This window comes from Hippichthys cyanospilos, chromosome 18, assembly GCF_059441005.1.
Source record: "Hippichthys cyanospilos isolate Australia breed blue-spotted pipefish chromosome 18, RoL_Hcya_1.0, whole genome shotgun sequence".
NCBI classification, from domain to species: domain Eukaryota; kingdom Metazoa; phylum Chordata; class Actinopteri; order Syngnathiformes; family Syngnathidae; genus Hippichthys; species Hippichthys cyanospilos.
In genome coordinates, this window is record NC_142386.1 from 3879383 (window position 1) to 3903227 (window position 23845).

Below are 23845 nucleotides of genomic sequence, written 5' to 3' on the forward strand. Positions count from 1 at the left end.
TGCCAGTAAGTCATATCTTTATTGATGTAAGCAAAATGAAGATATTTGATTCATTGCATATTTTTTTTAAATCATCGGACGGTTCATTTTGGGCGGGGATTTTATCGTGTCAAACATCAGAGTCATTGGTCGAGTCCAAGTATTTATTATCGGGATGTGCGGTGAGTGAAAGTGGCGCCTCTTTCCGACTGTATTTGTGTATCCACGTGGAGGTGAAGAAGCTGTCTGATTTCTATCGGGGGGGGGGGGGGGGGGGGGGTGTCCACACGCGGGTGTCGGTCGTCGTCGCGAAGGGCGTATGAGTGCATGTCAAAAACGCAGCGAAGCTAACATGTTGGAACGACACGAGGGGGGCTTCTTGTGCTTTGAATCGAGAGAGCAAAGTGTGTTTTAGTCGACACGTGACGAGTAAAGCGTGTTACTGCAACATGGAAAGAGCGGGGGCCCGCCGTGTAGTCGCAGACCAAGAGGAAGGCCCATCTCCCAAAGATGGAGTCCAAAAGAAAGGAGCTCAGCAGAGGCACTGGCGACCCGCCTTGGTGACCTCCTCTGACGAGTGGACCGTGTTGGGGACCAGTCCGCTCTTGACGCCCTCCCAGCCGTCCTGGATCTTGATGTCGCCGCCGCGTACCAGCTCAAAGATCTGCCGGGTCAGGTCCATGAACGCCTTACGGAGATAAAACGGGAAATTGTGTCACCGGGAGCTAGAGTTTGGTGCTGACGAATCACCGGCGGAGCCTGGGGGCCAGGACCACCCCCGGAATCTGCTTCCAACCCCCAGATGCCCTTGTGCGGTATTTTGTCCAATCCTTTGATCTTACATCAAAGGCAAAGCATTCAAGACACTTGGGAGCTGAAATTTCACCCACATACCGACAACCTATCAAATTTCAATATGGCACGACCACTTAGTTAGTGTGCCATCCCTTGGCTAAAATATTGCGAGAATGATGTGGAAGAAAAGAAAGAGCCAAAATTCATTAAATAAATGTAAATAAAAGTGTCATTACCTCATGAAATATTTCATTAGATGAACCATTACTTAATTAGATTACCATATACATAATTATTCATTCGGTGGCGCAGTGGTTAGCACGTCCGCCTCACACTTCAGGGAACAGAGTTCAAAGCTAGCTTTTTTTTTGAGCATCAAAACAGTTCTGTAGGTGAAAAAAATATTTCTAGTTCAAATAAGGATTGACATTTTTTTTAGTTCAGGCATTTTCATGCAATTTAAATGTATGAACGAGATGTCTGGCAACAACTCCTTAAAAATGAGACCATGATTTGATTTGATTTATTTATACGTTTTAAATGTGATTACAGAAAATGTGCATGTGCGTACATGCATGTGAACGATTTGGGTGTTGATTGTTGATAGTGTGTTTCCAAATTTGATTTTTTTTGCGGACCCCTTCAGAGTCACATCACCGACCCCCTCTAAGCTAAAACTCGGGCTCCGCCAGTGAGATGAATATTGAAAAAAATAATAATATTGATTGCAAAAACACTTTATACTAAAGGGAAAAAAACTGCAGTTAGCTTAATTTTTGTCAATTGTTCCGCCCTCGTCAAAAACAAGATTTGTTTCAGTTTTGTCATGTAGCATCTTTCGAAAATCAATGTTCTCAAATGACTTCTTTGCCAAAGAGTTGTAAAAATCTGAACAAACCGTTTCCACGTTGATAGCGTCTCGCGCCGATGTCTCCACGTAATTCATCCCGAAGGCCGCCGCCAGCTTCTCTGCCTCCTGCCGGCTCACCTGGCGCTGGGATTCCAGGTCGCACTTGTGGCCCACCAGCAGGAAAACGATGCTGTGCGGCTGGACGTGACTCTGCGCTTCCTCCAGCCAACTGTGAACGTTTTGGAACGAGCGGCGGTTGGTGATGTCAAACAGCAGGAGGCCGCCCACCGAATTGCGGTAGTAGGCTCTGGTGATGGACCTGGAGTAAAAAAAAAAAAAAAAATCTGTATTTAAAACAATCTAGTCCAACAAAATGATGAGCTGAGTGAAGAGTCTTCGAAAAAGTGAGCAAAAGTGGGCTTGGAATTGAACCCTGTGGGACTCCCATTTATTTATAACCAAGAGTACAAAAAGTGCTGTTGCGCCTGAAATTATTACTCGGTTACTTGAATTGCTTGATTCCTCCTATATGAGATGCGACTATTGCATATTTTTCCTAAGTTAAGGTCACCTGAAACGCTCCTGGCCCGCAGTGTCCCAAATCTGGAGCTTGACCCTCTTGCCCGGTTCAATTTCCAGCAGGCGCGAGAAGAAGTCCACACCCACGGTGGGGTCGGAAACGTGGGCAAAGTGTCCCTCTGTGAACCTGCGGATCAAACACGACTTGCCCACCGTGGAGTCTCCGATCACGATCAGACGGAACTGGTAAAGCCAGATTGTGTCCATGTCAAGTCTGCCGGGAAAACACAACAAAACAGTCACGATTGACCAACTAACAACAGCCGAGTAACTCCACACATGGTCATTTTAAATTAATTGCAGAAATGAATAGAGAAAATAATGCGTTTGATGATAAATAATAAAACATTTGCAAAATAATATTGTTGAAATTATATAACATATTAACTACTTTATTTCATTTACCTTGTTAAATAATTGGTTAGTAAATTATTTTAAAAAGGTTTAGTATAGCAATTTACTGAGACAGACTCGTTAAAGACGCTTTATTTCTTGCAATTCTTGCTAAATGTCGCCATCTTTAGGCCTTAAGCGCAACTACAACCTTGATGGAACGCTAGTGCCTTGATTGTTTATGCAGTTAACGTATTTTATTTGTCACGTATATTACTGCTACTGTTCAGAGCCTTCTCCATTTGTCAAACGTCTCTCCAATGTTTACTCTATCATTTGCTGCATTCGAGGGAGGTGGGACATAATTTATCTACCGCCGACTAGAAAAAGTGCTGTGTAGAAGTTTCAGTTGGTTCTGTTCACCTCAAATGCTTTGAGGTTGGAAGTGGGACAATTTGAGTAGGACAAATGCAACTTCCCATCTTCCTTGAAGTCAACATTTGAGTCTGCAACCCAAGTTTGGACAATTGAAGTGTCCAAAAAAGCGAAGTGGTTGTTGCTGTGACTGTCAGGCCTCTTTTAAAACATCATAGTGAAAAATGTGTTTTTTTAAACTCCTTAATGTATTTTAAGATAAATGTTAACCATTAAATGACAGGTGAGGTGAACATAAATATTTGAAGATGATTTAGCTTGTGAGGTCAATGATTTTCTCCTGCTTTTGCCAGTTTTGTTTTGAACAGTGGTGGGTCCGCATTGAGCGCTGTCACTGGCCTTCAATGGGCCGCGAGCCTCAGATTCCGCACCCCTGCTGCAGGCCTCACCTTCCTTCACAATCCCCGTTAGCATCCAGCTACTGCACCAACGCATCATCATCAATCCAACCAATACGAGTATCTGCCGACTTACCTTGAAACCGAGAGCTCAATATGCGTAAAAATCGAGCCCCATTTCGACGGCGATGCCTTCAAAAACAAACCTCCGTCGAAGGGAGGGAGGAAAAAAAAGGCAGTTGTTTACCAGCTGTGCATCGTGATGATTCACGCCTAAAAAAAAACTATCGATGGAGTTTAAAGAAAAAAAAGACGACGCGACGCGTATTTGCGTTGCGATTGGGGAAGAAACGACAGCGAGGTGGAGGACAAACACGACGGCATCACACACGGAGAAACGCACACTCACAAGCATCCGCTCGCCCTCATCAGCACCGTTTACATTTGCATTTACCGTAAGTGCACGTATTGAGACGCAGCACAAATCGGCGGAAGTGACGCATTCGCGGACGCCGGGGATTTTTGGACCGCACAAGCAAACTTACTGTGAAATAAATACGATAAAATAAAAACGACTCACTTCTTTTGAATTATTTTTTTTTAGAACAAACAATGTTTCATTTTGGTTAGTTTAAGTAATACACAAAAATATACATTAATTATAATAGTAAACGTAAAAAAATTCAATGATTATTATGGCATTAATTAAAAAAAAATGTTCATCAATGGTTGAATGATCACCGTTGAATTACTGACGAATATATAAAATGCATTATTTTGAAATTAAAAAACTTTTTTTCCACATTACACAGTAACTGATGAAATCATGAAAATACAGTTATAAATATCGAAAAAAAAGTAGCATGAATTGGCAGGATCGATTCTTTTAGTATTATGCATTAATTATCATTGTAAAAATAAAAACAATTCAACAATTCATTATTTTGGTATTAAACAAAATTAACCTATGTTTTGCCAAGCCCTGCCAGGAAAGAGAATTTATTATCTTAAAAGATTGCAAAAGTATACTAAAACATGTATCATTTTCAATATTAACCGTCATAATTGAATTCATTGTGAATATATAGAATGCATAATATTGAAATTAAAAGTAATTATTTTTCACATTGCACAGTAACTAACTAGTGAAATCGTTACAATACTGTACAATCACAAATAGTAAAAAAAAAAAAGTTAGTAAAAGAAACAATTTTTCTTACATGTTTGCACTTCAGATTTCCAAAACCCCGCGCCTCAGTGGAGCACTTGAACGCAGCGGCAGCTCCCACAGGAGTCGCTCCTTGCCGAGAGACACGTGGGAGTGGAAAGGCCACAGAGGTCAAAAGTCCTCACGCTCCTCTCCAACAAGCGGTGGGAATCCGCACAAATGACCACAAAATCTGTGGTGACCTCCATCTGTAAGCTGTATTTTCGGGGCCGTTTGGAGATTTCGCCGAGCTGGAAGCATGCAGCGGGAGTTCCTGTTCAAAGTGTTGGTGATCGGGGACCTGGGCGTGGGCAAAACGTCCATCATCAAGCGCTACGTGCACCACATCTTCTCGCAGCACTACCGCGCCACTATCGGCGTGGATTTCGCCCTCAAGGTAGTCCAGTGGGACCGGGACACCGTGGTGCGACTGCAGCTCTGGGACATTGCAGGTGAGCTTTTTTTTTTCATCAATCTGCACTCTAGTGGAATAAGTAGAGTTGGTTTAATAAACACAAGGACATCCCTGAATTGAGTGCACTTCAAGCAGAAAACAATTATTTCTACAAATGTTATGGCAACGGCTATTTCCATGGAAACATGCTAGTAATTTACTCCAGGAACCTTTGTGTGTGTGCGTGCGTGTGTGTGTGTGTATCCCGGCCTCGCCCTATGCCTGTCATTTGTTGCCTGCTTGTGGAATGTGGCCAGAGACTCCCATGCAAAAAAACGTCCGTCACGGCATCACATGACTCCCGTTGTGGGATAAAAAAAAAAAACATGCAAAAGCCAACAAGCGCTTTTTTTTCTCCCTCTCCCATCAAGTTTACTTTTCCAGACATGTCTGCACTGTCATCACTAATCACTAATATATATATATATATATATATATATATATATATATATATATATATATATATATATATATATATATATATATATATATATATATATATATATATATATATATATATATATATATATATATATATATATATATATATATATGTGCGTTGTAGGCCAGGAGCGCTACGGCAACATGACGCGCGTCTACTACCGGGAGGCGGTGGGAGCATTGGTGGTCTTCGACAGCACACGAGCGTCCACATTTGACGCCGTCCTCAAATGGAAGGATGACCTGGACTCTAAGGTCGGAACTTTTTTCTTCAAGTAACTTTTTCCTCATGTCATTTTATTGTTTCAAGATGTCTGTGTGTGTCTATCAATGCATCTAGCCATCTATCTATTTATCTAGCTAGCTAGCTATCATGCTAGCTAACTGTTTATCTCATTAGCAATCTGTCTTGTTAGCTGGCTATCAAGCCCTCTTTCTAGCGAACTGGCTATCATGCTAGCTAGCTAACTAGCTCTCGCTAGCTAGCTAGCAAGTCTACTACTGGGCTTTTAAAGTTGAAATTTTGAGGTTCAATATGAGTATGGTTGCAGTCGCTGCTTCTTTGAATTAAGTTTTCGAAATGTTGCTTTGTGATGTATTAGCAAAGACAGTCTCCCAGCAAGTCAAATACACAATAGTGAAATGTGCATATACAGTAATTTGTACCTTCCAATCCTGTTTTTTTTTTTTTCTTTCTTTTTGTCTGTAGGTGACACTGAACAACGGAAAGCCCGTCCCCGCAGTCCTTTTAGCCAATAAGTCAGACCAAGCGATGTGCCCGCAGCCCAGACTGGACGCATTTTGCAGGGATCACGGCTTTGTCGGCTGGTTCCCGACATCGGCCAAGGTAAACCAAATTGCTATTATTCTTACATTTTCCATGTTTTAATCATCTGCTGGAAATTTCAGCTCCCTAGTGGGGTTTTCCCATGTACTCTTTAATATATCATTAAAAAAAATCAAAGGAATTTCCATTATTTGTAACATAATGTGCCACACGAATTAAAGATAATCGAGACAATATTAATTTGACCATATTTGGACATAATGGGTTTATGTTTAAAGCATCTGATGAGTGTGAATTGATTAGTACATGTTTTCCCACACTGATGCATTCCCTTGAACACAACCAATTGGATGATTGCCTTCCGATTAAGGTATATTTTACTTTTGCACGGTATTTCATTTTCTTCTCTTATTTTCCATTAGCACAGTAAACGAGTGGTCAGGAGAGACCTTGGAGCTTAATGGAAAGGGACAGATTGATTGATTACTTCCCCGGCTTTAGGAAAACAGCAACATCGAGGAGGCCGCTCACTGCCTGGTGGAGCGCATCCTGACCAATGAGGAGAGCCCCCCGACCGAGCGAGAACCCGCCGCCCTGGTCCTGTCCGGGTACGCCAACGCCACCAAGGAGCACCTCGGCTGCTCGTCGTGTCCCAAATGACAAATGCCGCCCTGGCCAATCGCAGCCAAGCAGGAAGTGGATGCCCGTCATGGACTATCACAGTTCCATAAAGAATCCATTTATCATTGAAACGAAAGCTTTTTAATATGGAATGTCTGCCTTCGTGTTGATTTGTATCAAAGTATTATTTTATAATGAGGATAATGAAGTATATTAAACATATATTAATGGCGCGCTGATTCCGTTCACTCACATTTGAGCCTTGTGATGCAACATGCTGGTAACTGCTCACTCTATGCGCCACACTGCACATGCAAGCCAATCTACTTAATGCTGCTCTACTTATGTTGCCACCATTGTTCTTTTCGCTCGTGAAAACACAACCATTGGACATTTTATTAGGTACACCCGGGCAATCTCTTGAAATAGTCTCAGTGGTCCCAGCAGTTGGACTCTGTTGCTAACCAAAACAGCAGCCCCGTGAAAAGCTTTACAGATGAATTTGAGGACGCATATGGATTTTTCTTTCTTTTTTTTGGGTCAGAAACCCTTCAGATGTTTTAAGGGGGGATTTTTTTTATTTTTTGCATTTCATTTTAACAAGTCATTTTAAATTTATTTTAAAATATTTTTCATAGGGGACACTGACTATTTCAGTAAATGAAATTGTTTATTATTACCATTTACTTTTATTAACATTTGTGTCCCTATTTCATTGGGCGTGTGCACCGAGATGATAAACCAGTTGACTTTTTTTTTTTTTAACACACACAAAAAAACGTCTCCTGCTTTAAGATTCCCTCCCCTGACTCGAGAGCTGGCCCAATCTAAGACTCCTTCCTTCGTCACCTGATTCATCCTACTGCCATTTTGCACACAAGTTTGACTGACACGTGCACGCGGGCGCGCGCGGGCGCGCATCACCAGCCTATGGGGCGACCTCTATAGAGGAATTCAGGCTTTTGTAAGAAGACCGGCTGCAGAAAGCCAACGAACGCTGTGCACGCGCGGAGAACATTGCGAGGACACGCGAAGAAGAGGAAGTCTAAAAATGTTCTTTTGTCGGAGGACAGCTGAATCGTGGACGATTTCACGTTGATTTGATGATTTTTTTTTTTTTTTCGCGAGGCTTATTGGCACTCTCATCAGCATCGGCCGGGTTGCGTTCAGGGACACTCGGGACGTACCGGCGCTGAGCTTTGTTTCATTTCCGCATCCGAACGCCTTACTATTAAGGCGAATGTAGTTGATTTAATTATTTATTTTAAAGCGAACGTATGACTCGTCGCTGCCCTCTTCCTCCCTTGTTCTCATCATCCTCCCCCAGCAGAGACGGCCGATCCTCGCAGAGGGCATTACCCTCCTCCTCCTCCTCCCCTCCACTAAAGACATTTTGATCGTCCTCTACTACTACTCGCCCCCCCATCCCCGTCACCTCCTCCAGGCTCCAGCCGAAGCCGCTCCTCCTCCACCATGTCCGGGCCGACTCTGACGGACCGGATCGCCGCCGCGCAGCACAGCATGAGCGGCTCGGCCATCAGCAAAGCCGTGTGCAAGGCCACGACGCATGAAGTGAGCGGACCCAAGAAGAAGCACCTTGACTGTAGGTGAACGCACGCACGCACGCACGCACGCACGCACACAACCGCGCACAAAATGCCATCAGTGTACACGCGCGTCATACACACACACACACACACACAATAACCCCACGTCTTTCGCCCATCGTTTTTCTCTTTTAATTAGGCACCATCCATCCCTGTAAATGAGGATTTACACCGAGGCCTAAACGCAATATCATCAAGTCCTGCAGCATTTCCCATCCTTCACATTCAAGTTCACTGTCCACTGATGCATTACTATCATTTATGCATGTGTGTGCGCGTAAGTGTGGTGTCCTTATCTGCACACTACTAATTGCCTATGCATGCATCCCGTGCGGTTTTGTGTATGCGTGGATTCCTGGCAGATAGAGATGATCAGGTTAGGAGGTGTTTTTGGAACCGGGATAAACGATTGCAAGGGATGGATGGGGTGCACGGGTATAATAGATCACAGTCTTCAAAAAAGAAGGCAAGACAGACATAGGAAATCAATTTTACCTATTGACGTTCTTTAACACCTCATGAATCCGTTCTGGGGGAAAAAGTAAAAAGACCATGGTGAAAAAAAGGAGCATTACATGAGTGAATGTGCCTTTAAGGGGTGTGGCTTGTGCATGTGATCATATGGGCCTAAAGCAGCTCCTTGACAGTGTTGTCATTTTGTATTTGTGCTAGCAGGATGCACAGGCAACTGTGGCTCTCCTTGCCCGCATGCGAGCGCATCAGTCACAATTGCGCTTTTTTTCTTACCCACGCGGTGGCGTGTTTGAAGCTAGCTTTTGCAAAAAAAATGGATGTAAGCAATCGCTTTGGTTGCAAACTGTCCAGCGACACATGTTGATGGACAATATCGCTATACTCACAAGCGTATATTCTTTATCCTCTGCAATAATAAAGACCAATGGTATTGATGCTGGTTGAAACCTGAGAGCAGTAGCGATTCGTATTTGTTTGGGTCTGCATAATAACTGCTAGGTAAATACTTAGTAGTTGCCTATATTGTGTCAACAAATGGATCATTTTTCATGATGCTGTTTTGGTTAGCAACAGTTCAAACGACTCAGCTGTAAAATACTTTGCGTATGTGATCATTCTATCAAGCGTGACTTCCATTTTATCTTGAAACTGGAGGCGTCTATTTGAGGGAGGCATTTACGCTTCAGAGGTCCCATGATCGTTTAGTCTTGTCTGTTTTGATTAGAAACATTAGCAACGGAGTCCAAATGCGCTCAACGTTGTCTACAAATTGATGTTTGCGGTTACCGACATTGTTTTCCCTTTGACTGAAAAAGTGAGGTATCCGTCGGAGGGAGGCATTTAATCTGTATTTTAAAGAGGCGCTTCGGCGATGCCGTCCTGGTTCGTAAAAACGAATTTGTGCCTTTCTTTTAATGCGCTTAGGCAGTTAACTATTTTGAGTTTGAAGCATAATGCGTAGTCCATGTGAGAATGACTTACTCCCGTTTTTATCCTGGACGGGGAAACTGAGGCATTTGTTTGAGGGAGGTGTATATTCGTCTGAGAGATGTGATTAGATTAGTGCTTCTGTTTTGGTTGGCTGCACAGTTCAAATGGGGTTAGCAGTATACTATATTGTGTGCCAAAAATGCTTAGATACCAAAACTGGAGTTACAGTTACTCCCTGCGGGGGGGGGGGGGGTTTATTTGAGGGAGGCGTTTATTTGTATTACGTGGATGGAAGAGCCGATCACCGACTGAAATACGGTCTCCGTTTGAGGTATGCTGCGCAATAACAACACAGAAATATGAGCAGCTAGCTCCAAAGATCTATCTAAGGTTGTGTCCGGTGACGAGGAAAAAAAAAAAAATCGCGGAGGTAATTAATGTCTCTATTTTGTAATGAGAATTGCAAATGTGCCGCACGCTCATTGGATTCCGTCCTTTATTGTTGTCGCGACTGCTAACTTAGTGGCCCTGTAGTTACTAAGCAATGCAAGGCTATCCACCTTCAAACCAGTAAATGTCACTGCAGCCACGAGGAGCTTTTCAGCGGACGTTTCATCACCGGGGCGGCGTCCAAACGCCTGGAAACATGGCGATTTTCTGATTGAACGAGCCGGCGAGAGGCTGCATGAGGTTTTGGCTTGTGATCTGACTAATTCTGACCATTAGTGGGTTTAGGAACTTTAAGTAAGGACTACACGCTTGGCTCAACACGCTCTTTTGTTTCCTCGTTTCCATTTGAGGCATTTGGATGAGATTTTAAGGTCAGGCAAGGACACAGGGAAGAGGTGCGTTTGCAATGAGCCGGCCGCGTGGGTTCGAGCCCCTCGACGGGCCGCCGTAGATCACGGGGAATGTAAAGGAAGCCCCCCGACGAGGGAGTCTTTGTGTCTTTGAGCAACAATTCATGAGACGAGTCTGCTCCCGCTCAGCTCGCCTCGTTAAATGGGATCATAAAGAGGAGACGCGTACTTGCTTCTGCTAAAGAATCGCTCTCGCCCGCAAATGGAACGGAATCAATGGGGATGAAAATAATGAGACGCCGGCTTCTTGTCGAAGGGGATTAAAAAACACATCCCTTTGCTGCAGACGAGAGCAAACAATGCAGCGGAACGTTTTTTTTATTAACTGTACAAGCAATGTTCTGAGGAACATTTTAATGTTCTTAATGGACGGACAAGGAGAAAAGTCAGTAGTCACGGTGATACTGACGCAATAAAACCCTATTCAAGGCAGTACACCCGACTAGTTAGCAGGTATCAATCTTCCCGTGTTATGTTTGTGCGTAGCCCCCGTGCTTTCACGGGCTTCTTCCCACATCACCGAGGCATTGCGGAACTGGATATTCAAACTCGAGAGGGGGAAAACTGCACCCAAAAAGATCAACAAAAAAGTACTGGCACAACTGAAAAGAATGCCACTCCAAAAGTAATGTAAATGTGACAGTAAAACACAACCCAAGATAACAAATAGCAGCACAGCTACTGTAGCTAATGGTTAGCACGCAGAACCACTAATATACTGTGAACGTGACAGTAAAACACAACCCTAAATAACAAATAGCAGTGGAGCTAATGTTATTTCAGTCAAATATGGCATTGATCTAAACAGTCTTTTAATGAAAGAGGCATTTTTTCCCCATTCTTCAGATATTACTTTCCACAAATCATCTTTATATTTAATTTCTGACTCTCTCTGAAGTTTCACTGGCTTATCTGATTGTTTTATTGACATTCCCGTCAAAGCAGCTCCATCGCAACGCAACCCCAGCCACTACTGTAGCTTCTATTCTATGTGCCTTATGATGCGGAGCCCCTTTATATGAAAACAGTTTTAATGTGGACCATTGGTTGAAGGTGCACTTTATAATCCAGTGCATCTTATAGTACGGAAAATACGGTACAAAAATAGACACAAACAAGCTGAAAGGCTGGAAAAATCAAACAAGACCCCACAAAGCTAGCTAAAGAAAAGCAAAACACAGTTATCTGTCTGTGACTGAACAGTTTCACAATTACACCAGTTTTGTTACTACATTTACATGGAAATGATGCACTGTGAATATAAATTAAACAGCGATGCCCAACAGGGATTTTTTTTTTTATACAGTCCAGATGTTATGGCTCCACCCTCATCAGGCCGAGCGACATATTACACTAACGCCGCCATTGACTGTTGTCTCCGCATGCTTCGCTGCTCATTAACCCGGTCGAAGCGGGCTCTCATCCGCACCGTCTTGGTGTCATGACCTTGACAAAGAGAGATAAGGGCCGGGTGGGGCGACCTCTCCGACTATTTAAACCCTCGCAACTATTTACAAAGCGTGGCGAATGATGAGCACGTCACGGTGAGTAAATGGGATTTCATTAAGCCGCGGCCGCTCGGATGGGCGAGAGAAGCGGGATCCCATGCAACGTGTCATTGAGCCCGGAGTGACCACTCATTGCGCAGCGTGATATCGCGCCTACAGCTTGATGCTGTCGTTTGAATAGATAAATCAAACATCAATGCCTCAATTTCTATGTAAATGAATGTTAGAGAAATGATATTTATGAGGACACATGATGAAAATAAGACTTTTTATGGCATGTACACAAAAGGAGAATGCTGTTTTGCCTTGAGAAATGACACTATTGGACTCTTTTTTTTTTTTTTTTTTGAGGCAGTTGTTTGGGTGTTTAGCATTAAAAAGTTTCACGTCTAATTTTGGGGGAAGAATTGTCCGCTATGTAGTGTCAAAAAGGTATTGCTTAGGTAGTGGTTGGCATGAACTAACCCGGTTTCTGTTCGAGTTTGAAATGTCTGACTGCATTTGAATGCGCCATGTACCTGCTAGTGCTAACAGTAGATATGTGCTGTATCGTACAATAAATGGACTTGAATAGGCGGATTTTTCTACCGTATTTTGGTAGAGACGTGATTTGATGGAAGTTAAAAATAGAGTTGTGAGGAGTCAAACGAGCCGATAACAACCAACAAAGGACAATTTCAAAATAAAAGCATTCTGCGGCCATTCCATTGACGTCCACGTTTTCTTTGCTATATTTTGAAGTTGGACTAAGCAGCACACGGTTGCGTGATGCGATTCTCTCGATTTTGAGACATTTCATATTGATTCTCGACCACAGTAATTTAGTAAATGAGAAGGATTGTTTTGCGAGTCTTGGCACACCTCGAGAAACTGTGACATAATGATTAACCCATGATGCGCCAGAGGTTAATCGCTTAGGACTAGGTACATTTTAGAACCCTTCGCGGCCTTCGGGTCAAAACGTTTGTCCATCTCTGGCTTAGGACAGTTGCTCAGTCATATTCCAATTGCCGACTTTGCTCATCAGCGAGGGAAAATGCGAAGATTTGGCCTGATTGCATAAGCCCCAGTTGAGTGCTGTGTATTTCTCTTTGAGGAGCAGCATCAGAATAGGCGTGTTTAAGGCACACATTCCATCATGTTGCTTTTGAGTACGCGCGCCGGATTGGACGTCTCGGGAGGGCGAGTCAAGTCGGGTTTTGTTCCTTTTCATCTCGACGGGAGGGTGAAAAAAAAATGAGCTTAATTATTCATCGCAGGCCTATTCATTTCCTCACATTATGCGTCGCGGCATGTCGATTGAGTGCCGCTGGATTGACTTTATAATGTAACTCTCCATCTTCTGCCTGGATTTTCTATTGACGTGCTCGGCGAAAGAGAGCCTTGGAGTAACGGCCAACCAATGGATTGGTCCATTTCACTGCACCTGTTGTTAAACAATCATTTGCTCATCGATCGGCCTTCTTGTATTGAACACGTATGGACGTATACATCACCGCACTCCCCTTATAAATGATGACTTTAGCACGCCATCCATTTCTTTCCTTCATAGTGGCTCGCAGTAAGCAAAGAGGTGGAGCTTAAAGGCTCGTAAATGTCATCCGTGCTCATTTCCAGTACTCGTTAATCTCTTGGTGTCCATTTTTACCCCCTCACAATGCTTCTTTGTTGTTGCTGGAGACAATACTGCTCCCTTGCATACAATATTACTGACTATTCTCGCTGCTATTCACTTCCACATCCTTCTTTTGTGTACATTATCTTCTGTATATACACTATAGGCAGTTATCGTTGAATAAATGAGTAAACTGGTTATTGATGCGTGCACTTTTATACGACAGTATTATTGTTGCTGTGCACATTCACATAACTATTTTCTTTTAGTCATTTGTGCGTATATACTCCAAGGGCGTTGCAGTGATGTTTTAACACTGTATCAAAATTTTATATTATACAGATACACACATATATATATATATAGAATAATTAGCGATACATAGATTTTAATGCTATGTACGATGCAATGCTGCCATAAAGTACATATGATTCAAGTAAAAATGCCGCAAACACTGCCTGATGTTGTAAATATGTACATGTACTGTCCTCTTCTGTTGTGAAATCATAATTCCCCCATCGGTTAGACTAATGAGGCTTTATTCTGTTTCTTGTGTTACGTATACTGCAGACCTGATCCACTGCACCAACGAGCTGAACGTCAGCATCCCTCACCTGGCGGACACGTTGCTGGAGCGTACTGCCAGCAACAGCTGGATCGTGGTCTTCAAGGCGCTTATCGCCACACACCACCTCATGATGTACGGCAATGAGGTGGGGACACTCAATGACGCACGCCATTCTATGATGATCTTCTATGTCGAATGCAAAGACATGCGATTACAGTACAGTATTTTGTTTTTTGACATTCGCAAGAAGTCATCTTGGAGAATCTTGTTGCCAAGAATCCATATTGAACTATGACTACTTTATGTACGATGACAGATATGCTCTTCCAAATAGGACACTGCGGGGTTCCTGAATGCAGCTTTTAGTGCATTGGGGCCAATTTTACATACAGGGTTTTTTTTATTAGGTCCACATCCTTAAAAGTCAGTCAGAGTAGTTGAGGTCTTTATGCGGACAAATGATAGCTCTTGCTCATAAACTCCTGTCTGCGACAGACGTAACGACGCGGAACACGAGCACGTCGCTGACTCTTCCCTCTTCTCGCTCTCTTTTCCCCCAGAGACTGATGCAGTACGTCGCCTCCAGAAACACGCTCTTCAACCTCAACAACTTTCTAGATAAGGCCGCGCTACAAGGTGATTTATGACCCCTTTGAGTCAGCAGAGCCGTTCTGCCTATTGAATGACTTCCTGTCTAGTCTCTTCCCGGCACTGTTACGTTGCTAATAAGTCTAAAATGCGTGGCAAAAGTATTGGGACACACCTAATCAATCAGTGTTTGGTTAGACTTAAGAGGGTTGGATGAGTTTAGTCTCAGTTTTCTAACACAAACTTGCATTCCTTTTAGGATACAACATGTCCACTTTCATCAGACGCTACAGTCGCTACCTGAACGAAAAAGCAATGTCGTTCCGGTTAGCAGCGGCAGACTTCACCAAAATGAAGCGAGGGTAATATTCACTCACATGAATACGACCACATTTTAGTATTTTGACAAATATTGGCCTTAAAAAAAACAAACAAACAAAAAAAAACTTTATGGCTGATTACAGTTCACTTTTTAACTTCAGGGAACTGTTTCTTTACATTTTCGGTTGACAAAACAAAGATAAGTTACATTTTAAAGGGCGCATAACATGATATATTATTCTTTACACAGTTTAATATGTGCATTTAAATTATATTTGGCACATTGGCGATTTAATTTCTGATTAAATATGAGTTGCATGGTACCGATATTTCTAACCAGGAAGTAAGACGTCTCCTTTGCGAAAAGCGCGCCTTTTACCTTGTGGCTGCCTTGCCCCCTTCATGGCGTAGCTCAATGGCGGTGGGCCACGCAACATTTTGATCGCTCGCCCTCACGAGGCTGATGAAGACTATTCCAACAGCATAAATAACGGGGCCAAAAATAAGCGTTTTACTGACATTAAAATGCAAAGCGGCGTTGATATACTGCTCTCACTAATACTTGTTCCTTTTATCAAATCAATCCCCGTGGGAACCCAATATTCATAACAATAGTTCCGCCCGAGGATGAATTATTTACTTCTGACGCTAATTGTCCGGCTATGTGCTCCCAAACACACATTTTGGCCACTTCAGCATTTCTACAGTAAAACGTTGTCGCTAATAAGCGAAACGTTGCTGTTTACTTGGCCAACTCAGTGCAAAATCTTTCCTCCTCAGCTCCAGAACCAAAACCAAACTAAAAGATGTGGATAAGGTCGCCCATGTATTTTCTCTTGCACAGGCGGTGCAGGGAAGTGTAGGAGAGTTGTGAATTGCTCCTGTCTTGCTCCTGTCATCGCAGTTAGTTAACCATAAACTGATTCTGCAACACCATTTGACAAAACCAATCTATTGGCTCGGGGATGAAGTGCCGCCTCCATGAGTGAAAATACAATCCGCGATTTTATCATTTACGAGTGCTGACTCATTAATTCGTTCGTTGTCTCGCTGGATGCAGTTCACAAGCTCCGCCCCCAGTTGTCATGGTAACAAAAGGTGTACTTGAAGCAGTGGCTCATTTGCATAAGATAGGACCACACCCTCAAAATAGGCAATGTCACTTTTAACGATGACATGTAAACTGGATGCTCGCTAACGTGTGCGTTTGCGCGCACGTGTTACCAGTGCCGACGGCGTGATGCGCACCATGAACACAGACAAGCTAATCAAGACGCTGCCCATCATTCAGAACCAGCTGGATGCACTGCTGGATTTCCAGGTAGCACTCGTTAGAAAACAGCGGCGCCATCGCGCGTAACGACGCCGTTTGACCTCGCCCGATGCGTGCGTAAACTCTGACCTGCAGCCCAACTCCAACGAGCTGAGCAACGGCGTCATCAACACTGCCTTCATGCTGCTCTTCAAAGATTCCATACGGTTGTTTGCCGCATACAACGAGGGCGTCATCAACATGCTGGGTAAAAACCACACACAGTGCACATGCAGTCATCGGCTAATTCAGTGCGCTTATATCTGTGCAGATCAATTTGTCATTTGTTATATTATGTCGGATCTTATTGCTTAGATCAAGAAATAAACGGTTAAATTACACTCATACACAGCAATATTTAGGTTAATTAAACCCAACCTTCTGATTTGTTTATATGTACATAAGTGTGTGTGTTAAATACTGTTGTAAATTGTCTTTGGAAGAAGAGGGGAAAAAAAGTACAGAGTGTCATTTAATAATGACATCATGTGCATGTGATCCCTACACAGAGAAGTACTTTGACATGAAGAAGAACCAGTGTAAAGAAGCACTGGAGCTCTACAAGACCTTCCTCAACAGGATGACCAAACTGTCCGAGTTTCTCAAAGTAGCTGAGGTAATGTTTGGGATGGGGTGGGGTTCTCTGAGGATGGCGATAAGGAACGCGGAGATGGGGGCGGGGCTGAAAGGCAGTTACATTTGCTGTGAACTATTTTTTTTTTATGACAGGCTTCTCTATATGAGTATTCTGCAGAGATTAGAAACACCGTATTACTTTGGATAGACCGATTATCAACTGGGCAGATTATTAGCAACAATATTTGACGTTTTGATGAATATCAGTATCGTACTTTAAAAAAAAATATGGCTGGTAAGAAATCAATTTAATAACAGGGTAACTTCAGGGAACTACTTCTTTGAAATGAAAATTAGTTAACAATTTATGAGAAATTCTTCTGACATTAGGAAGACTGCAAGGCTGAAATTAAAACAAATATAAAAGAAATGTTAACATTTCAGTTATTTATTTTACTGTAGAAGACTAGAGTATTTACTTAAGTTTTCATTGAAGTTTTTAATACATGCTAATAACCTCAGAAGCTCTCTTTTTTTGGGCGACATTTTCCCTTTTATTGAAAATGAGTATCGGCTCCAAATATCGGTTGACAATGAATAATGGTATTGGCCCTGGAAAGAACATATTGGTCTATCTCTATATTGGAAATTTGAGGAAAATTCACATGATTTCTTCCAAAATCTTTCGTGAGGGTTGATGAAGGCTTTGTGAAAGTCGCTTTTGAACAGTTTCTAAAGTTGCATATTCATAAGATTTGAGGTACTGGGTCAGATGTGAACCCATTCATTGCCAGCCCGGTTCGATGGAGTTTTGTCTCATAAATACTTCAACGGCAGCAAATGAGTTAACTTATTCAATATATCTTTTGACGTCCATAGCAGTCAAAAGTATTGAATGATGTAGCAGCTAAGGTAGAGCAACACTGACATACAGCATCCTCTGGTACAGGCCCGGAGCGCTGCCTGTTTAAAAAAGCCTGCACTGCATGCCTTTTCTCCATGTAGTTCTGTCTCCTCTCTTTCGGACCTTCACAATGAGTTAGTTAGTAGGACTTAGAAGGCATCCTATCTTCACCGCTTGCTTTTTGCTCCCATTTGAGAAGAAGGTGTGGGAAGCAGACTAACGTTGACTTGAAGGAGCCATTCATGTCTTAAACTTCAATGTGCGTGTGGTGTGTGCGTGTTCTTTCCCTCCTCTCTTTGCGTTTCAAAGTCAACATTAGTTGATGTCACGTGACCTGTTGTCTCGCTTTGCAGCATTCATTTTAAACGGCGTGTATGTGCACATGTATTATTGTGTATGTGTGTATATAGGTGTTTGTAGGCGTGTGCATGCGCCCTACCCCCTTCCTCCCGTGTTGTCTTCTATTTGTTTCAGCCTCTGCATGGGAGTAATGAATGCTCAGGTTTGATTCTTCTTTCTCCCTCCTCTTCCTCCTCCTCCTCTGCACACCTTTATCCTGCCCCACCCTCCTTAAAAAAAAAAAAAAGTCTGTTTGTTTGCTTTACTCCTCATTTTGTTACATTTGGTTCATTTTTATTTTGCCTCCCTCCTTCCTCCCCTTTCCCGCCCCCCCTCCCTCCTTTTTTTGTGACACAGCAAGTTGGGATAGATCAGGGCGACAGCCCCGATCTCACACAGGTCAGTCCACATCTCATCTCAAGCCGCCAAACGAGCAGCGTCGAAAAATCCATTTTGGTCAATCCCATAACGCTTCATTCTAAAGCGCTCCCGTTCCCTACTCACCCTACAGACCTGCCCACACTGCAGCTGGCCCTCGCTCTTCTCCACTTCTCTTTCCACATCCCCATTTTCCTTCCCCTCTATGTTTCAACTCACTTCTAGAGACAAAGCACAAAAAATATACAAGGGGCAAATCATCTAAAAGGAAATTACATTCACATTTGTGTTTTGAAGCAACATTTTAGAAGGTGATTTTTTTTTTTCTCTCTCTCTGCCAGATACACCATATGGATGAAAGTATTTACAACACCGGGCCATATACATAGTCAAAAATGAACAAAATGAAAGTGTGAAATGTTTAAAGACACACTTTCATGACGTTCAATTTTATAATGTGCTCACTGACGTTGCTGCTGTGTGGTGAATCAAATTTGTCTCAGCATAATCCTTGCAGTCAAGGAGGCATGGTTAGCAGTGGATCGTTTGGATGAGATCAGACCTCGAAACAGTTAACAGTGTTAGTTGGTATTGCTGAATGTAAAAAAAAAAAAAAAAAAATACATTAAACTGTATGCTGAGGGAAATTGAATCTTGTCACGCTATGCTTTTATGTACAGAGTCCATTATGAATTGTTTTAAAGGTGCCGTAAGATGAAAAGTTAACTTTTTGGAGCTTTTAAGCATGTTTCAACGTTGATTTCTCATCCCAAACACTCCTAAAATATTATTATCCTACACTGATGCATTTCTAAGCATTCCTTGCTAATTCTGCATTCTCACACCGGCCCCACCCTTGCAGATGAAAACGGCTTGAAGTTCGCTTATGACAACAGGAGCGATTTGCAACTCCCCACACAGTTTTGTTTTGGTTCCGGGGGCTGAGGAAGACAGTTTTACACCGGGTCAACCAAGTAAACGGCAAAGTTTCATTTATTAGCTACAACATTTTACTGGAACACACAGCCGGACAATTAGCGTCAGTAGTAAATAATTCACCCGTGGGTGGAACTATTGTAATGAATAATGGGTTCCCACAGGGACCGATTTGATAGAAGGAACATGTGTTTGTGCGAGCAGGATATCGACACGGCTTTGCATTTTAATGTCAGTGAAACACTTGTTTTTGGCCCCGTTAGTCAGAGTGTTGGAGTAGTTTTAATCAGCCGCGAGCCTCGTGAGGCTGAGCGGTCAAGATGATGGATGCATGCATGTTGTGTGGCCCTCCGCTTGAGTTGCAAGATCTGTACCATAAAACTCATACTTAATAAAAACCTAAATCGCTAAATGTCAATACTTTTGGCCATATGGTGTATTTCTCCATAAGCAGGGTTTTATGATATGTCTGTATTCATGTTTTATATCGTTACACAACACACAACCAAAGAACACAAGTGAGTCCAATAGTGAAACAGGTCACTTTGCATTAGCTGTGGGGAGAGCAGCGAATGGTTTAATGATGTAGGTTTCTGCAAATACGCCTTGGACAGGCGCACATAATGTCATCATCAGCGCTGCATATCACAGCCAAAGACAATTTGGATTTATTTGTTTGTGGTTTCAACAAATTGGTACAAGATCAAGTTTTGAAGCGCGCCGCCGTGTTTGTAGCGCTTATGAAGACCTTATATGCGCCTATTCAACGACACGCCTCTACTGAGCACTAGATACTGTATGTGTCTGTTTTTACTTTGAAACTTCCATAGCGTATTCTCTGGAGAAGGACATCCAGAATTCACGTTACTGTCTTTTTCCCCTTTCCCTTTTAAAAATAAGTATACAAGACATTTTTTCTTTGCCTATTGTATGTGTGTGTAAATGTGTGTACTGTGTTCTCAAGTGATGAAATGAAAATAAGTCTGGAGGAAAAGGTATCACATGTAGTCCAAACGAGCAGCCATGTTTTTTTTTTTTTTTTTTTGTGCAGGCAAGTGTGCATCCCTGTATTTTCACCAGACGTTTTCATTTCAGAGTTAACGTCCTTGGTTTCCGGGTGCTCTCAAATTGTTGCACTTTTTTCTATGAAAGAGCAAGCAATGTTGATTTGATTGGATTTGACGGTGGAATCCAAGGAGTAACTCTTGATGTTTGGACTGTGATTTGTGTGGTACTTGTTGATTATAAAGGACCTTGGTGCTGGCAGTCTGCATGGATCAGATGTGTGATTGTTGTGGACTCTGCATGAGGGAGCTGATCTGTGCATGCCGGACAACCAAACCTGATGAAACCAACAACAACAACAACAACAAAAATTAGCTTTCTTAGAGTAGATACGTTTTCAATTTGAGGGTGATCTGCTGCTTTGCGTGTGTGTGATGAGGAGGTCGATGTCAAACAGGTGTGAAAACGGTCCCAATGTGAACCCGCTGTGCAGCGAATTCTAAAATGTCTGCATCCCTACTTTCAACCTCCCTCCTCAGGCTCCCAGCTCGCTCCTGGAGGCCCTGGAGCAACATTTAGCCTCCCTGGAGGGCCGGAAGCTCAAAGACCTCTCCGCTGACAGCAGGTACACACACGTAAAGAAGTATTGAAAGGAAAATACTCGATAGTTGCAGTCTCACTGACAATTCAAAGCAACACATTAAGAGCTTTCTGTTTGAATTGATTATGGCAATGCCATATGGACAAAAGCGGCAGTGTTGTGCCGGAAGGAAGAGTACATTTCCCGTGAGGACCAGCGCATAGAGTCGTCAAATTCTGATCTCTCGGTCGCCTGCATTCGGATCGAATGACATTTGTTTCCAGTGGCTGTGTGAAAAATGAATGGTGATGAGGAAATGAATCAAATACAATATAATACTTTTGAAGTTTTTGTGTTGCTGTTGTGTCGGTGTGGAAGAATTCTGAAAATATTTTGGGAAAGTTGAAAGGTTCCTTTGTGTTGCTTTAGAACCTCAAAGAATAGAGTTAGACGCAATCTTAATTATGGGACCGAACGAACTTCTAAGTCAAGGTAGTAGTGTAATGATGTTCTGCGTGTGTGTCACCATACCGTAAGATCCAGCACTATCTCCAGCACGGTGTCATCCCTCTCCAGCACTGGCATCTCCCTCAGTCGAATGGATGACAAGATGGAGGACAACAGACTGCAGCAACAAAAAGTGAGACATGACAAACGTTTACCTCACTCAACTAGCGCCACCTTGATGGTCATTTCATACGAGCAGGACGACGGGCATAAGACGATCGATATCCAGACGCCCAATGTGTCGCCCGGCACCCAATCGGTGGGCAGTGCCAACAGCAGTGGAGGAGCAATGGACCTGTTCTCCAGCTCGCCCCTTGTAGCCGTCAACAATCAGTAAGTCCCAATGAGAAGATGGTCCATTGAAGCTGCGTGATGCTTGCTTATGTCATGTGGGAAGGGTGCTATCAGGTGGGGACGCACCACAAAGCCCAGACACATATGTATTTTTAATACGTTCTGACAAATTGGGTTGTGTTCAGGAATCAGGACCCCGTGTACATTCTCTCTGCTCCTTCCTGCAGTGTGCCAAACTTGACCAGCGAGCTGTTTAACCTGCAGCCCCACTTCACCCCACTTCAGACCACACACACTGTGCCCAACAACAACGCCTGGGGAGGTACACAACAGATTCACAGTAAAACTATGACTATGACTCTTCCTCTTATGACAACTAACGGGGAAATCTTTAGGTGATTTGCTCAAGCCGGCCCCGCCCACTCAGATTCACAATCCCGGAGCCCCGCTGCATTCCGGGAAGATGCTGCCCAATGATCTGGACTCTTCATTAGCCAGTCTCGTCGGGAGTGAGTATTAGCTAATGACTTTACGTGGCGCTTGCTTACTTGGAGCTAATTTGCTTTACTCCACTTAGACTTGCAGTTTGGGGGGACGCAAGCCAAAAGGTGAGGTAACGTTCCAAACCGGACGAACTGACCGCTTTTAATTATTGGTCGAATTTTTAAGTGCGTGTTTGCATACGTCAGGCCTGAGCTGCAGTGGAGTCAGCTGGTGGAGAAGAAGCCGACAGGGGGGAGCGGCTGGCAGACGAAAACTATGTGCACGAGCACAAACTGGACTCACTCGCCCCATCCTATGGCTCCAGCTCCCATGCCCGTCCCTCAGATGGTAACATAGAAAGCCACATGTGGAATTTAGACCAATGACAGCTTCCTCTCACATAACAATCAAAGAGTCTGTGGCTCAGCACACTTTGACACACAATGATTTATAATCAGAAATCCCGAACAGGTGTAACATTTATGAAGATATTTGACGTTTAAAGCTGACTATTTAAAAGCAATGCTCCATTTATAAACATTACATTAAGTTCGTTTTCCACCTGTATTCAAGCACTATCAATGTTCAAACAGGATCAAATGTTACAGCGGCTCACAACAAACACACCTTTTAGAAATGCAACCTATAATGGTACTCGGCTAAAGGGATAGTTTATCCCTCAATTAGGAGGATAGAGGCAGACTTAATACTTGAAAGTCTGAATAAAATTGTATTTTTTGTCTTTGTTTTCTTTTCAAAGAATGGGGTGATCTACACTGGCTATGTAAGTATCCAACACATTTTACCAAACCTTGTCAGGTATCTGCCTCCATGTTAAGACATTTAGGGGGATCATTTCCCTTACAGGCTCCAGCTCCAGTAGCTTTTCCTATGACGACCCCCCAAGTGCCTGTCTATGGAATGGTAAAGGAATACATCAACTATCATCAGGTATAATCTACTTTTAACCTTTTTTTCCCCTCCTTCTAAGCAGCTCCCCCCTCAGATGAGCCATCAGATGGGGGGCGTTCCCATGATGCCCCCGCAGCCTGTTATGTACAACCAGCCGGTCCTGAGACCTACTAATCCTTTTGGACCCATCCCGGGGACACAGGTAAGATTCCCCATTCAGGTTTCTCCTTGTACTTGTGTGGCTTTTTAATTGTTCTCTAAAGTGCATAAAAGTCATCTCTAAAGTGCATAGGCGTCTGACTCCAGTCCTCAAGGGCCGGTATTCTGCA

General features: G+C 43.1%; 3 protein-coding genes and 1 long non-coding RNA gene across 10 annotated transcripts in view; 2 read left to right on the forward strand and 2 right to left on the reverse strand.

The window, feature by feature from the left end:
• Positions 1–18606, reverse strand: LOC148408518 (ras-related protein Rab-39B). 3 transcript variants are annotated; one of them, XM_088441106.1, is made up of 8 exons: positions 18522–18606; positions 16693–16806; positions 8922–8955; positions 8255–8420; positions 4530–4998; positions 2196–2417; positions 1673–1943; positions 1–667 (listed from the first exon to the last, which is right to left on the reverse strand). In XM_088441106.1, exons 6-8 carry the CDS (start codon positions 2408–2410, stop codon positions 512–514), a joined length of 642 nt encoding a protein of 213 aa, XP_088297232.1. In that variant the 5' UTR covers positions 2411–2417; positions 4530–4998; positions 8255–8420; positions 8922–8955; positions 16693–16806; positions 18522–18606; the 3' UTR covers positions 1–511. The 3 variants fall into 3 exon arrangements, with proteins under 3 accessions (XP_088297232.1, XP_088297233.1, XP_088297231.1); XM_088441107.1 differs by lacking the exons at positions 8255–8420; positions 8922–8955; positions 16693–16806; positions 18522–18606 and having other exon boundaries at positions 4530–5310; XM_088441105.1 differs by lacking the exons at positions 4530–4998; positions 8255–8420; positions 8922–8955; positions 16693–16806; positions 18522–18606 and adding an exon at positions 3446–3595.
• rab38c (RAB38c, member of RAS oncogene family) lies at positions 4633–7022 on the forward strand. The gene is made up of 4 exons (XM_088441109.1): positions 4633–4968; positions 5536–5666; positions 6121–6258; positions 6700–7022. Exons 1-4 carry the CDS (start codon positions 4776–4778, stop codon positions 6856–6858), a joined length of 621 nt encoding a protein of 206 aa, XP_088297235.1. The 5' UTR covers positions 4633–4775; the 3' UTR covers positions 6859–7022.
• The window catches only part of LOC148408520 (phosphatidylinositol-binding clathrin assembly protein-like), a 21395-nt gene continuing 5188 nt past the window's right edge, over positions 7639–23845 (forward strand). Inside the window, exons 1-17 of one of the 5 annotated variants that reach the window (XM_088441099.1) lie at positions 7639–8422; positions 14384–14526; positions 14942–15017; positions 15229–15331; positions 16518–16611; positions 16699–16810; positions 17112–17218; positions 21280–21365; positions 21864–21960; positions 22027–22160; positions 22307–22443; positions 22517–22630; positions 22699–22729; positions 22811–22952; positions 23365–23388; positions 23472–23528; positions 23596–23718. In XM_088441099.1, coding sequence (XP_088297225.1) covers positions 8293–8422; positions 14384–14526; positions 14942–15017; positions 15229–15331; positions 16518–16611; positions 16699–16810; positions 17112–17218; positions 21280–21365; positions 21864–21960; positions 22027–22160; positions 22307–22443; positions 22517–22630; positions 22699–22729; positions 22811–22952; positions 23365–23388; positions 23472–23528; positions 23596–23718 — 1710 coding nt within the window. In that variant the 5' untranslated portion in view covers positions 7639–8292. Of the gene's footprint in view, positions 8423–14383; positions 14527–14941; positions 15018–15228; positions 15332–16517; positions 16612–16698; positions 16811–17111; positions 17219–21279; positions 21366–21857; positions 21961–22026; positions 22161–22306; positions 22444–22516; positions 22631–22698; positions 22730–22810; positions 22953–23364; positions 23389–23471; positions 23529–23595; positions 23719–23845 lie in introns of all 5 variants that reach the window. The other 4 variants (XM_088441097.1, XM_088441100.1, XM_088441098.1 and 1 more) reach the window with 4 other exon arrangements.
• Positions 18937–23845, reverse strand: part of LOC148408521 (uncharacterized) — an 8411-nt gene continuing 3502 nt past the window's right edge. The window contains exons 3-5 of the long non-coding RNA XR_015868593.1: positions 21852–21945; positions 20989–21077; positions 18937–19020 (exon numbers count right to left, since the gene is read on the reverse strand). This is a non-coding gene — a long non-coding RNA (uncharacterized LOC148408521). The remainder of the gene's footprint in view (positions 19021–20988; positions 21078–21851; positions 21946–23845) is intronic.

Coding starts and splice junctions, on each gene's coding strand:
- rab38c (XM_088441109.1), top strand. CDS start 4,776: ATGCAGCGGGAGTTCCTGTTCAAAGTGTTGGTGATCGGGGACCTGGGC. Junction 4,969..5,535: donor GCAGCTCTGGGACATTGCAG/GTGAGCTTTTTT, acceptor TGTGCGTTGTAG/GCCAGGAGCGCTACGGCAAC. Junction 5,667..6,120: donor AGGATGACCTGGACTCTAAG/GTCGGAACTTTT, acceptor TTTTGTCTGTAG/GTGACACTGAACAACGGAAA.
- LOC148408518 (XM_088441106.1), bottom strand. CDS start 2,410: ATGGACACAATCTGGCTTTACCAGTTCCGTCTGATCGTGATCGGAGAC. Junction 1,944..2,195: donor GCGGGCCAGGAGCGTTTCAG/GTGACCTTAACT, acceptor TTTTTACTCCAG/GTCCATCACCAGAGCCTACT. Junction 668..1,672: donor ACGCTATCAACGTGGAAACG/GTTTGTTCAGAT, acceptor TATCTCCGTAAG/GCGTTCATGGACCTGACCCG.